General features: G+C 51.1%; 1 protein-coding gene and 1 non-coding gene across 2 annotated transcripts; both read left to right on the top strand.

Annotated features, from left to right (window-relative positions):
• Positions 1-5,740: 5,740 nt before the first annotated feature.
• Positions 5,741-5,866, top strand: LOC129654409 (U6atac minor spliceosomal RNA). Its single transcript, XR_008715485.1, has one exon. It is a non-coding gene; the product is annotated as a U6atac minor spliceosomal RNA (small nuclear RNA).
• A 1,791-nt stretch (positions 5,867-7,657) lies between these two features.
• SCGB1A1 (secretoglobin family 1A member 1) lies at positions 7,658-11,214 on the top strand. The gene is given in 4 exon segments (XM_055583360.1): positions 7,658-7,712; positions 9,928-9,986; positions 9,988-10,119; positions 10,994-11,214. Coding segments are annotated over 4 exon segments (279 nt in total). The 3' UTR covers positions 11,027-11,214.
• The last annotated feature ends 1,673 nt before the right edge of the window (positions 11,215-12,887 follow it).

The raw sequence follows: 12,887 nt of genomic DNA, 5'->3' as shown, positions 1-12,887 counted from the left end.
TATTTTCTGGGCCAGGCTGGGACTTGCCATAGGCCAGATGCCAGCCCAGGCTGCACCCCAGCTTCCAGTTCAGAAGATACAGCAAGCATCAAGCCCAGGAAGGAACAGTTGGTCTCAGTCAATGCCTTCGCTGGGCTGCTGCTCGGCTGGGCCCTCCCACCACCCACCCTCCCACCCCCATCAGACCTCTAAGTGGGCACCTGGGCAGACTCCCCAAGGGGCACTGATCAGAGCTCACCAACCTGGCAGCCACATGTGCACACGCACAGTCCACATACAGAGCGGAGGGACTGGCAGACCTTAAAATCCAGATCCCCAAACAAGCTTTCCAGACCTCCTGGGTCCCTCACACCCTCAGGCCCCGGTGTAAGCTGGAGCCAGGCACAAGGTGCCCTCAGCCTCCGAGATGGAGCCCAGGGAAAGGTGGACCCAGGGCAGGCTCCTTGGCCACTGCCCTAGCTGTGGCCAGGCGTCATCTCTGTAGGTCCAGAGCCAAGCCCAGTCCACACGGGATAAGGTTTTGGTTGGGGATACCCAGCAGGAACTGTGCCAACACACCACCACACCCATGGTGCTGATAACCAAGAGCCTTGTCTCCCTGCAGGTGCTTGTCCTCTCGGCACAGTGACCAGGCAACTGCCCATATGTGGCCAGAAATGCTGGTTCCCGGCTGTCACCCTGTGCTAGGGCGGGCTGCAGGCTCTGGTCTGGAATTCACTGTGTTGTGTGTGTGTGTGTGTGCGTTACTCACTCAGTTGTGTCCAACTCTTTGCGACCCCACGGACTGTAGCCTGCCAGGCTCCTCTGTCCATGGGACTCTCCAGGCAAGATTATTGGAGTGGGTTGCCATTTCCTTTTCCAGAGGATCTTCCCGACCCAGGAATTGAACCGGGGTCTTGTGCATTGCAGGTGGATTCTTTACCAAGTCAGCTATCAGGGAAGCCCCTTAAAGTGTTAGCCACTCAGTCGTGTCTGACTCTTTGTGACTCCATGGACTGTAGCCCATCAGGCTCTTCTGTCCATGGAATTCTCCAGGTAAGACTACTGGAGTGGGTTGCCATTTCCTTCTCCAGTGATTACGAATTTGAGGAACAGTTATGAGAATCTAAGACACTGTGGGGTCTGAGCCTTGACTGGCGCTTTCTGCCTAACAGCCCAAAGACAAGGCAGAGAAGCTGCAATTCGGTGGACTTCTGGGCAGAGAAGAGAGATGCCTCTCCCTCACCATCCCACCAAAGGCCAGGATGGAAGAGTCTTGGGACCCGCGGATCCAGGGAAGGAGGATCCAGAGAGAGATGCGGGGGCAAGAACAGGACATGCACGCTTCCCCACAACACAGCCTTGGAGACCAGCACACAGACCACTCGAGGGAACAGGCCAAATTCTTTCACAAAGGCTGCATTTTTAAGGTTCTTGACCAGATGAGCTGTCTTGATGACACTCATGGGGCCCTCCTCTGCACAGACGCTGGGCAGTGTCACTAAGTGGACAGGCCAAGAGCCCAGAAGACCCTCCCTGTTGGACAGGCAGTTTAGGGGAGGCAACATGGAGACACCTTTGCTCTGTGGCTCAAAGCTGGGGATATAGAAATACTCCTGAGGGGACTTCCCTGGTGGTCCAGTGGGTTAAGACACTGTGCTTGCAATGCAGGGGACATGGGTTTGATCCCCGGCCAAGGAGCATAACCCGCCAGGCTCTCCTGTCCATGGAATTTTCCAGGCAAGAATACTGGAGTGGGTAGCCATTCCCTTCTCCAGGGGATCTTCCCAACCCAGGAATCGAACCCGGGTCTTCTACATGAGCAGACAGATTCTTTACTGTCTGAGCCACCAGGAAAGCCCAAAGTCAAAGTGCTAGCTGCTTAGTCATGTTCTACTCTTTACAACCCAAAGGACTCTAGCCTGCCAGGCTTCTCTGTCCATGGAATTCTCCAGGCAAGAATACTGGAGTGGGTAGCCATTCTCTTCTCCAGGGGATCTTCCCAACTCAGGAATCGAACCCAAATCTCCCACACTGCAAGCAGATCCTTTACCATCTGAGCTACTAAGCTTCTTTACATGGCTTACCTATAGGGGGATCTCAGAACTTCTCTTTATTCATCACATAACCTTGCCTATCAACCCTTGCCCTGGGGCCAGGTCAGGAAGGTGGGCAGCATGCTTTACCCAAGGTCTTCTGCGTCCCCCAGAGTCATGTGTATAGACTTGAACAAGGAAACTCAAACTGATGGACTTCTTCTTGTGCCTTCAACATGGAGACAGGCCAGTATAATACTTGCCAATATTCACAGAGCATTTTCTCCATGCTGCTGCTAAGTCACTTCAGTCGTGTCCGACTCTGTGCAACCCCATAGACGGCAGCCCACCAGGCTCCCCCATCCCTGGGATTCTCCAGGCAAGAACACTGGAGTGAGTTGCCATTTCCTTCTCCAATGCGTGAAAGTGAAGTCGCTCAGTCGTGTCCGACTCTTAGCGACCCCACAGACGGCAGCCCGCCAGGCTCCCCTGTCCCTGGGATTCTCCAGGTAAGAGTACTGGAGTGGGGTGCCATTGCCTTCTCCTTTCTCCATGTTAGGCAGCCCTTAATGTGAATTGCGCGTGTGTGCTCAGTTGCTTCAGTCGTGTCTGACTCTTTTGAGACCCCAGGGACTACAGCCCACCAGGCTTCTCTGTCCATGGGATTCTCCTGGCAAGAATACTGGAGTGGGTTGCCGTGCCCTTCTCCAGCGGATCTTCCCACCCAGGAATCAAACCAGGGTCTCCTGCATTGCAGGCAGATTCTTTACCATCTGAACTACCAAGGAATGTTCATCCTACAGACAAGGAAATGGAGGCAGAGAGGAGTGAGATACGTTGCCCAAGATAATAAAGTTGGTAAGCCATGTGTCTGGGAGTCAACTCAGACAGGCTCATTGTGGATCCTGTTCTCTCCCTTTTAAATTATTTTTAATTGTGGCAAAACATATATAACATGAACTTTGCTATCTTAACCATTTGTAAGCATAGAGTTCAGTAGAATTAGACACACATTGCTGTGTATTCATTACCCCACCCACCTCCAGTTCATCATCCCAAACTGAGACTCTGTCCCCATCAGACAAAATTAGCTCTCAGTCCCCCTCCCCGAGCCCCTGGCACCCAGCGTTCTTCTTTCTGTCTCTGTGTATCTGATGATTCTCTGTACCTTGTGTAAGTGGACTCACATAGTATGTATCTTCCTGTAACTGACTTATTTCACTTGGCGTCACATCCTCAAGGTTCATCCACGTGGTAGCAAGTGTCAGACCTAGTTGTCCCTTTTTCAAAAATGGTTTTGAATTAATAATATCTTTATGTAATTCCAGATTCAAAGGGCACCAAAATGCTTATAAATGAAGCCTCATTCTCTGGGTTCCCTCATCCACTTTGTGGAAACAGCCAGCACCACCCACGTGCACAGACGTCCTCTGCGTATACAAGCAATGACCTATATGAATTGTTTTGCTCTTATTTTGTTTTTTACTGTTCTGCCTTGGTTTTGGTTTTTGTTTGCTTCTTTGTTTTTCCCCTTTGTAGCCTGCCTCAGAGATCATTTCATGATTAGTTCAGAAAACCTTTCTCTCCTGATCTTTCAACTACACAGTAATTTACTCCACGAGTCCCCATGGTGGCTACTTCAGAACTTATGCTTATAACAGTATTAAGGCACCTCTGAGCCTCTACCTCTCACAAGCTGACTAGGACTCATTCATCAATTCATGCCACACGGATTCTTGTTTAGCAAACATTCTGTACGAGGTTAGAACAAGTAAAGAACCGCAAAGTTAAAGCCCTGGGCAGTGGGCACAAAGCAGAGGGCTGTAGAGGCTGAGAGCAAGAGTGATTGCTGACAGGCACCGCAGCTTCGAGAAGGCATCCACTGATCCCCTCCCGTATCCTATTCCTCCCGAGTCTCCTCTAGATCAGGAAATAGCCCCAGGAACTCGGTGCCCCTGCCAGAAACCAGCCAGGCTCACCCAGATGCATCCCTCTCCCACCCATCTTAATCCACCCAGCATCAAGCCTGTCCCTGTGTCTCTCACATCCTCACCTCACTGCCATCAGCTGGTCCAAACTCACCATCCCTTTCGCTGAGCTGCTCCATCACCTCATCCCTCCCCCTTAGGGCAGTAGTCAGCGACATCTCTTCAGAAAGGAAATCAGGGACTTCCTTGGTGATCCAGTAGCTAAGACTCTGCACTCTCAATACAGGGGACCTGAGTTTGATCCCTGGTTAGGGAACTAGATCCCTCCTCCTGCAACTAAGAGCTCACAGGCTACAACTGAAGATCCTGAATGCTGCAACAAAGGCCTGGCTCAACCAAATGAATAAATAAAAATTTTTTGAAAAAAGAAAAGGGAAATCATACCCTGCTACTCCCTATGAACACCTTCCAGATTGTACACCCATGTTCACAGCAGCACTGGGATAATTAAAATGAGGGCACAACCCAAGAGTCCATCGATGGATGAACAGATAAGCAAAATGTGATCCAGACATAAAATGGAATCATATTCCCCTCCAAGAGGAAATAAAAATCTGCAATAAGCCACAATGGATGACCCTTGAGGATGTTCTCCTGCGTGAAATAAGCCAGTCACAAAAAGACAAATATTGCATGATTCTACTTTTATGAGTTACTCAGGCTTGCCGAAATCATAGAGACAGACAGTAGAACGGTGGTCGCCAGGGGCTGGGAGAGGCGGGGTGAGCAGTTGTTGTTTGGCAGGTATAGAGTTTCAGCTTCACAAGATAAAAGGAGATATGGGGGTGGACACTGGTGATAGAGGCTCATCAATGTGAAGGTATTTGATACCAGTCATTTAAGAACATTTAAAGATGTCTCAGACGCTGCCCAGACGCTCTCCCCCTGCAGGTCTCACCTGCTCAGAGAGGATCACCCCATCCCCCTACAAAGCAGTCTCCCTCTCCTTTTCCACCATGGTGTCCACTTCATTCTCCCCAGTGCTCAGCACATTGTGAGTGTCTCATTTGCTTCACCATCTGCTTGCTGTCTGTCCTCCCACCAGAGTGAAGCTCCACGTCGGCCCCCGCCGACCTGGGCCTGCTCAGTTTATGTTTGCCTCCCTGCCGTGGGTTAATACTGTCCTGACAGCAGATGCTGAGGTGGAGTTTGGGGTACGAGATTATTACTAGGGACCAATAACTGTGAAGGGAAGCAAGCAGAAGCTGGGCTGGACCACAGGGGAAGCTGGCCTACAGGCCGTGCGGGCCTGGCAAAGGCTGGGCCAGCCAGGCGGGTGCTCTGGAGTAAGGACTACCTGCAGGAGCTGTCCAACATGGCACCAACGTGCCCTCCTTGTTTGCGCCCCAGGGAGGGAGGGACCTTGGGCTCAGCAGTTCCCTGCAGCTGGGGCAGACCCCCAGGAGCTGGGCAGACCACTGGCTGCTCTCGACCTCACTCCTCGCAGCTCGGTGGCAAGTTCATCTTGAAGGGGCTCCTGGCAGGGCTGCTCCATGTCTCTGCCAACTCCCAACTCCTAGCACAGTGCCTGGAACACAGTAGATGCTTGGCACTTAATGAATGAATGAATGAACACTTGATGGAATCTTGAAATACAGATAGGATTTGGAGAAGACAAGGCAGATGCGTGTTCCACGCAAGAAGCACAGCTTGTGCAAAGGTAAAAAGGCATGGAGAAAAACAAGGACTGTTCCCAAATCAGCACGTACTAAGACAGAGTTAAATTTCCACGCAGGAGTGTTGTATGAAAGGGGAGAAGGTTAGCACTTCCCTTGACAAGGATAGAAGAGGCTCTCCGGCCTGACCACACGCATACGGTTAAGGCATGGCCACCAACTTCGTGGCATCTAACCACTTTTTTCTAAGTGGGGCTCTGTGATAACCTAGAGGGGTGGGGATGGGTGAGAGGTAGGAGGGAGATCCAAGAGGGAGGGGACATACGTACACCTATGGTTAATTCATGTTGATGTATGACAGAAATCAAACCAATACTGTAAAGTATTGATCAATCAATTAAAAATAAATTTAAAACAGAAACTCAAGTGAAAATTAAATGAAGTTTAGGATAGTGATGTGGAGATTTTATAAATTATGTAAAATTAAATTTTCTAGTACTCTTCTACTTTCTAGTACTCTAGTACTCTAAATTACTCCAGTACTCTTGCCTGGAAAATCCCATGGATGGAGGAGCCTGGTAGGCTGCAGTCCATGGGGTCGCGAAGAATCGGACACAATTGAGCGACTTCACTTTCACTTTTCACTTTCATGCATTGGAGAAGGAAATGGCAACCCACTCCAGTGTTCTTGCCTGGAGAATCCCAGGAGGATTCTCCAGAGGAGCCTGTTGGGCTGCCATCTATGTGGTCGCCCAGAGTCGGACACGACTGAAGCGACCTAGCAGCAGCAGCAGTTTGACAAGTAAACTGAAAAGTCCACAATTCTGTTATCAAATTTATTCTGAAAAAAAAAAAAAAAAAAAGATTCCACGCAGAAGAGCAGAGGAATGAGATTCAAATGGTAAGCAAGGGCCAGTGGACAAGGGCCTCATAAGTTGCACTTGAATTTTATCGCATCCGCCCAAGGCAGCTTTAAAAGTGTTTCAAGAAGGAGGAGGAATCGATAAGCAGACTTTAGAAAGATCATTCTAGTGGCCTTTCCCAGGATGGCCGAGGAGGAAGAGCTAGGAGGCAGAAGGCCATTTAGGAGGTGACTCTGAGTCGGGGAGGCCTGTGTTCTAAGGCACAGGCTTTGGAGAAGAAAAGAGGCCGCCACTGACATGGTGTCAGAAGGGGCCACGGTCACAGCCTGAAGCCACCAACACGGAAGCTCGGTCAGTAAAGAATCAATATCCAAAGAACAAGGATGGCCAGGGAGGAAAACAGGAAAGCAGAGAGTCGTGGGAGCATAGGAGAGAGAACAATTCAAGAAGGAAATGGTGAGAGGTTAAGGCCATGAAGAGGTCAAGTGCTATGAGGCCTGAAGTGCCCATGGATTTGTCATCAGGAAGGCAAGACTCCAGACCCGGCTGGCACAGTGCGTCCTCCAACCTGACCTGGGCATTAGGTTTCTGGAGAACTTAATCTGTCAACATGCTTCAGTCCAGGGTCTCGCCCAAGTCTGACCACAAGACGCTCTGGACCGCGTGACTCCAGAGGCTTGAAGTCCAGCCACTTCCTTGGAGCAGAGCCCGTTGGAGCATCAGGAAACCCCAGTCTTAGTCCTGTCACCGCCACTGGTATGGGGCCTTGGGCCTCAGTTTCTCCTGGGACGATAGGATCAGGCGGGCTCTGCTGTCTGTCCATCTGCACTGCCCAGCACTCAGGTCCGAAGGGAATAGCAAAGGCGGCCAGCTCTCCAAACCCTATGACTCAGGCACTCTCACTGCCTCCACGTTGGACTCTGGGTTCCCCTCACCCAGGTGGCCCATTGTGTGAGCTCTGTTTCACTGGGGACAGAAACTGGGTTGAGAAACGAGAATATTTACTTTTTCCACCCAGCTGATGCCCAAGTAAACAATGTGATCCCGTAAGTGGATCCCATGCCGTGCCCTCCCCACTGCAGGAGAGTATAAGAAGGTATCCCAGTGGGCACATCACCCATGAGACCAGATCCAGAGACAGGGCCAGAGCCTTCCCCACCAGCCTCCTGCCCAGCATGAAGCTCACCATCGCCATCGTCCTGGTCACCCTGACTCTCTTCTACAGACCTGGTAAGTATCCCGAGTCCTCCACCCCAAGCCAGCCTCAGCAACTCTCCCAGCACTGCCCAGGAGAGGGGGCAGCTGTCCATGTTCTCTGTGTGGCTGCTGGGAGAGCCTGGGAATACTGACTTCCAGCCAGGAAGCTGGGTCTGGCAAACAAGCCCATCTTAGGAATTTAGGCAGAGCCCTGAGGCTGTAATGAAACATGTAAAAGACCCCATCTTCCATATCCAACAACCTCAGAAGTGCAGAGATGGAGAAGATCCCACCTAGACGCAGTGACCAGCAGAACAGGAGTAACTAACAAGCTCCCCAAAGCCCAGGACTGGACAGACCCCGAGATGCCACGAGACCTCCAGGTTTGGGGTCAACACATCACCCTGGTAGCCAAAGGGGCTGGAAGGAGCCTCATGGCTTCCAAAGAAACCCAACCCCAGGCAAGGTCTCCCATTCTGGGCAGAGAGGAATATTCTAGATAGGGTTCTTCCCTTTGGAAACTGCCAACTCAGAATGGAGATTTCTAAACATTTTTTTGTCCTCTGCAAAAAGGATTAGGAGTCTCTGAAGAGTTGCAGCTGTCAGGAGGAGGAGAGTGATGGGGCAGGGGATGTGGATCCCATCTTCCTCGAAGCCCATGATCTTTTGGGAACTGGGTTACTTGGCTGCTTTTTACTCCCTATCTGTCTCTTCTACTCCTACAACAACAACAACAAAATGTAAACACATTCCAACTCCTTCACTTTCAAAGTTCCCTAAGAAAAATCGAGAGAAGTTTTATGACCTTGGGGAGTGGCCAGGGAGTTAGGAAACAGAGACCAAGAGGCAGCAGGAATAAGTACGGTGCAGAGATGCCTGTTTTAAAGGGGAAGTAACATCATTTGGACTGAAATGTACGTTAATTAGAAGATCTTAGCGCCAGGTGCAGCCCACCAAGACAGGGTGAAATACGTAGGTGGTGGGTCTGGGATGTGTTTGTATGTCCGTGTGTGTGCACATATAATACCAGTAATAAGCTCTAAGGTTTATCTGTGCCCATCCCTGTGCTGAATCTCGTTCACATATTATCTCTTTTCATTCTTACAACAACTCTATGAAGTGGGGACATTATCCCCCATTTTTCAGATGAGAAAACTGAGCTACAGAAAGATAAAGTAACTTGCCTGATGACACAGTAAGTTGCAAAGCAGGGATCTAAGTTCTGGAGAGGGTCTGACTTGGAGTGACCACTTTGGGTGGAACCTCGGAGTTCAGGAAAGGGAGTTTGCACACAAGGTGGCGAAGTCAAGGACAGGGATTTAAGACTCAATGGGAAGACAGGGCAAACAGGGAGCTGGGCGTGGTGATTCTCCCCATGATCCAGGGATTGTTGTTGTTCAGTTGCTAAGTCGTATCTGACTCTTTGCAATCCTATAGACTGTAGCCCTCAGGCTCCTCTGTCCAGGGGATTTCCCAAGCAAGAATACTAGAGTGGGTTGCCATTTCCTTCTCCAGGGGATCTTCCAGACCCAAGGATCGAACCTGCAATCTCCTGCATTGCAGGCAGATTCTTTACCACTAAGCCACCTGGGAAGCCCCATGATCCTGGGGGCAGGGACCTAAAAAGAGCATGAGAGGGGGCGCCCTCAGATGAAAGGAACACGGGGGCGGGACTAGGAATAGAGGCAGAGGTGTGTCTGCGGGTGGATGAGCCCACAGGCCCGGCACCCACAGCGGATGTCCCTTCCGGGCCAGGCTCGGGGGCTCACGCTTGGCGGGTACAAGTGCCTCTTCCTGCCAGAGCCTGACTTTGTCACGTGGGCTCAGACCATCACTAACCATCAGTAAGAGGCATGTTTCCGGTGGGAGCCAAAATCCTTTGTGGCCTCTCCCCAGCCCCCACACACCACACCCAAAAAAAAAAAAAAAAATTCAGATCAGCAGCTTCTATTCTCAGAGCTCCGCCTGAAACTCTAAGGTTAAGAGCCGGTACCACCTTGCCCGTTGCAACCCAGGAAGCGCAAGGAAGGCTCAGGCAAACCACAAAAAGCTGGCCACAACCCAGAAGGCATCCACTTGGCGCCAAAGAGCCAATTGCTTGGAGCGTCACCCTCCAGGCCGGGGGTGAGAGGGCCACTAGCTCTTGTGGACAGGCCCAGCTGTGTGCATCTGGGTCAGGCCCGGGCAGGGAGCTGGCCAGTCTAGACACGGACAGGGATACAGGGGCTCTCTCCTCTCTGTTCTCCAGCATCCACAGAGGTCTGCCCCAGCCTTCTGTATGTCTTGGGAAACCTCCTCACCGGCACGCACGCCTTCCAGCTATGAGGCTGCCCTGGAACATTTCAGCCCTGACGAAGACATGAAAGAGGCAACAAGTCAGCTGAAGACGCTGGTAGACACCCTCTCCCCAAAGGCCAAGGACAGCGTGTTAGAGCTCATGGTACACGGCTCCCTCCACACCTGCTGCCCGTGTCCCTGGGCTGCAGTGTCACCCACTTTGGGGCATGCGTGCATGCTCAGTCGATCAGTCGTGTCCAACTCTGCAACTCCATGGACTGTAGCCCGCCAGGCTCCTCTGCCCATGCAATTTTCCAAGCAAGAATACTGGTGCTGTGCTGTGCTTAGTCACTCAGTCATGTCTAACTCTTTGTGATCCCATGGGCTGTAGCCCACCAGCCTCCTCTGTCCATGGGGATTGTCCAGGCAAGAATACTAGAATGGGTTGCCATGCCCTCCTCCAGGGGATCTTCCCAACCCAGGGATCGAACCCAGGTCTCCCGCATTGAAGGCAGATTCTTTACCATCCGAACCACCAGGGAAGCCCCAAGAATACTGGAGTGGGCAGCCTATCCCTTCTCCAGGGGATCTTCCAAACCCACTGATCAAACCCACATCTTTTTGTCTCCTGCATTGGCAGGCAAATTCTTTACCACTACATCACCTGAGAAGTCCCTATTTTGGGGACACTTTTCTAATCCAGAGAGGAGAGTCACAGTGCAAATATCCCTGGGGAAGCAGGCACAGCCATCTTATCTTTTTTAAAGAAGCTCCTGAGGGACCCTCCTGGCAGCCCAGTGGTTAAGACTCCCAGCTTCCACTGCAAGGGGCATGGGTTCAATCCCTAGTCAGGGTGGCAAAAAAAAAAAAAATTTTTTTTTAATTAAAAAAATTAAAACTAGAGAAGCTTCTGAGCAATAATCCAAGCTTAGCTCCTCCCACAAATACTGAAGCTCTTAGGTGATATTAAAGTTTCTGGGTCTGGCTTTGACATTTTCATTCACTATTGTATTGGGGATTTTGTTTGTTTGTTTTAGATGAAAATAATACAAAGCCCAGAGTGTGCTTAGGATTCAGAAGCTGAAGATCTCCACCTGCCAAGGCCCCTGCCACTCCCCGGATGCTCCTTTCACTCCATCCCCACCAGCCCCGCCTGACTCCTGCAATAAAGTACAAGCAAGCATCTCATCTGTGTCCCCGCCTTTTTTATTCACCTGCTAGAATGAAAGGTGTGCCCTTGCTGGGGTAAGATTAGAGACAAAAGAAAGGCAGTGGCTGTGGAAACGCATCCCCAAGAGTCCAGGCCTTGTCTCACTTCCAGTCCACAGATGGCCAGGCCAGCTTCTAGTACATACTCCCTTCCACGGGCAGAGAGCCAGCCTGGAACCATTCCCAGGGCCTTGCTCAAACCTGACCTACAGGGAACGGTGGGGGCGGTGGGGGTGTCGGCGGGGGGAATGTTAGACATGGTGGCAGCTGACCTCAGGCTGACCTTCCAACCCCCATCCATTTAGTAATGAAATTCAGCGTTCTGTTTCTTCCAAGCCCTTTGGGATCCCACTCTTGGGTTGAAAAAGAAATATTTAAGGTGATTATGCTACCCAGACATAACCACAAACAGAGATGAAGTTTTCCAGAGAGTTCCATCTCCCAAAGATAAATGGTGGATCTTTGAAGCGTTTTGACAGAGCAGTACGGTGCTCTGAGGGGCGGGCTGGCCCCGTGACAGTCTGCAAATCACAGCCAGCGCAGATGGTCTCTTCCCACCTATGGAAGGATCCGATTCCTGTAAGAAACTTCGAAAACAAAGGCTGGAGGGAGGAGCAGGTTCAATCCCTTGATTAGGGATCCAGGGTCCTTGGGGGGGACTTTGAGGACAGAGTCTGGGGGACGTCCCCAGAGAGGGTGGGTTAAGTGTTTCGCTTACTTCACATTTGCCGCATGAAATTATTCTCAAACTATTTTTTTCAAGCAGAACCCCTCCTCTCGTGCATTTTCTACATCCTTTATCAGCCATCCTGATGAGGACATCCTATTTCCAGGCTGAAACTGCAGAGGCTTATGGGTCAAGCCATCCATTCATGTCACTGTCTGTCCCCAAGAGGCTAGTGGAGAGTGGGTGGGAGGGGGTCAGGCTGGTCAGTACCTAGTGACTGCCGCCTACTGGCGATGGTGCTCTTATTTGACCCCAAAGCCCTTCTCTGACTTGCCCTTGCCCTGACCTCCCCGCCATCCCTTGAGTCCGCATCCAGCCAACTTTCACTCAAAAAGCGAATAGGCCACCCCCTTCCTTCTTGCATGAAATCAATCCCCAGGTATTTACTGGCACTTGCCTTGTGTTCATGGTGGCGCTCAGGGCTCTGAGGAAGCCGGGAGCAGATTTCATAACCCAGCAAATATGCATGAAGTGGTTGCTCAGTGCACACCCGCACTGAGACCCAAGTAGAGCAGAGTGAAGACAACGGCAGCCTCTGGTCTCAGGGAGCCGGTGACCTGACGGGGAAGATCGCCAGCCCCCCAAAAATCAACAAAGAAGCAGACAGACAGATAGGTAAACCTGTGCTAAAAGCATAAAAGAAATAAAGGGAGGGGGCTCCCCTGGTGGCTCAGTGGTAAAGAATCTGCCCGTCAATGCAGGAGACACGGGTTCAGCCCCTGATCCCAAAGATCCCACATACTGCAAGGTAACTAAGCCCAAGCACCCCAACTATTGAACGCGTGCTCTGGAGCCCGGGAGCCACAACTACCGAGCCCGTGCCCTGGAGCCTACACTCTGGAACAAGAGGAGCCACCGCACTGAGAAATCCAAGAACCACAACTAGAGGCAAACCCTCGCAGCAGCGAAGATCCAGCACAGACAAAAAGAAATACATAGGTAAAATTTGTTTGGAAAAAAGAAAAAAAGGAAGTGACGTAAGCAAGAGTAGCGTG

The sequence above is a fragment of the Bubalus kerabau genome, chromosome 5 (genome assembly GCF_029407905.1).
Source record: "Bubalus kerabau isolate K-KA32 ecotype Philippines breed swamp buffalo chromosome 5, PCC_UOA_SB_1v2, whole genome shotgun sequence".
NCBI lineage: Eukaryota > Metazoa > Chordata > Mammalia > Artiodactyla > Bovidae > Bubalus > Bubalus kerabau.
Note: the sequence above shows the minus strand (reverse complement) of the source record. Positions and strands in the feature narration are given on the sequence as shown.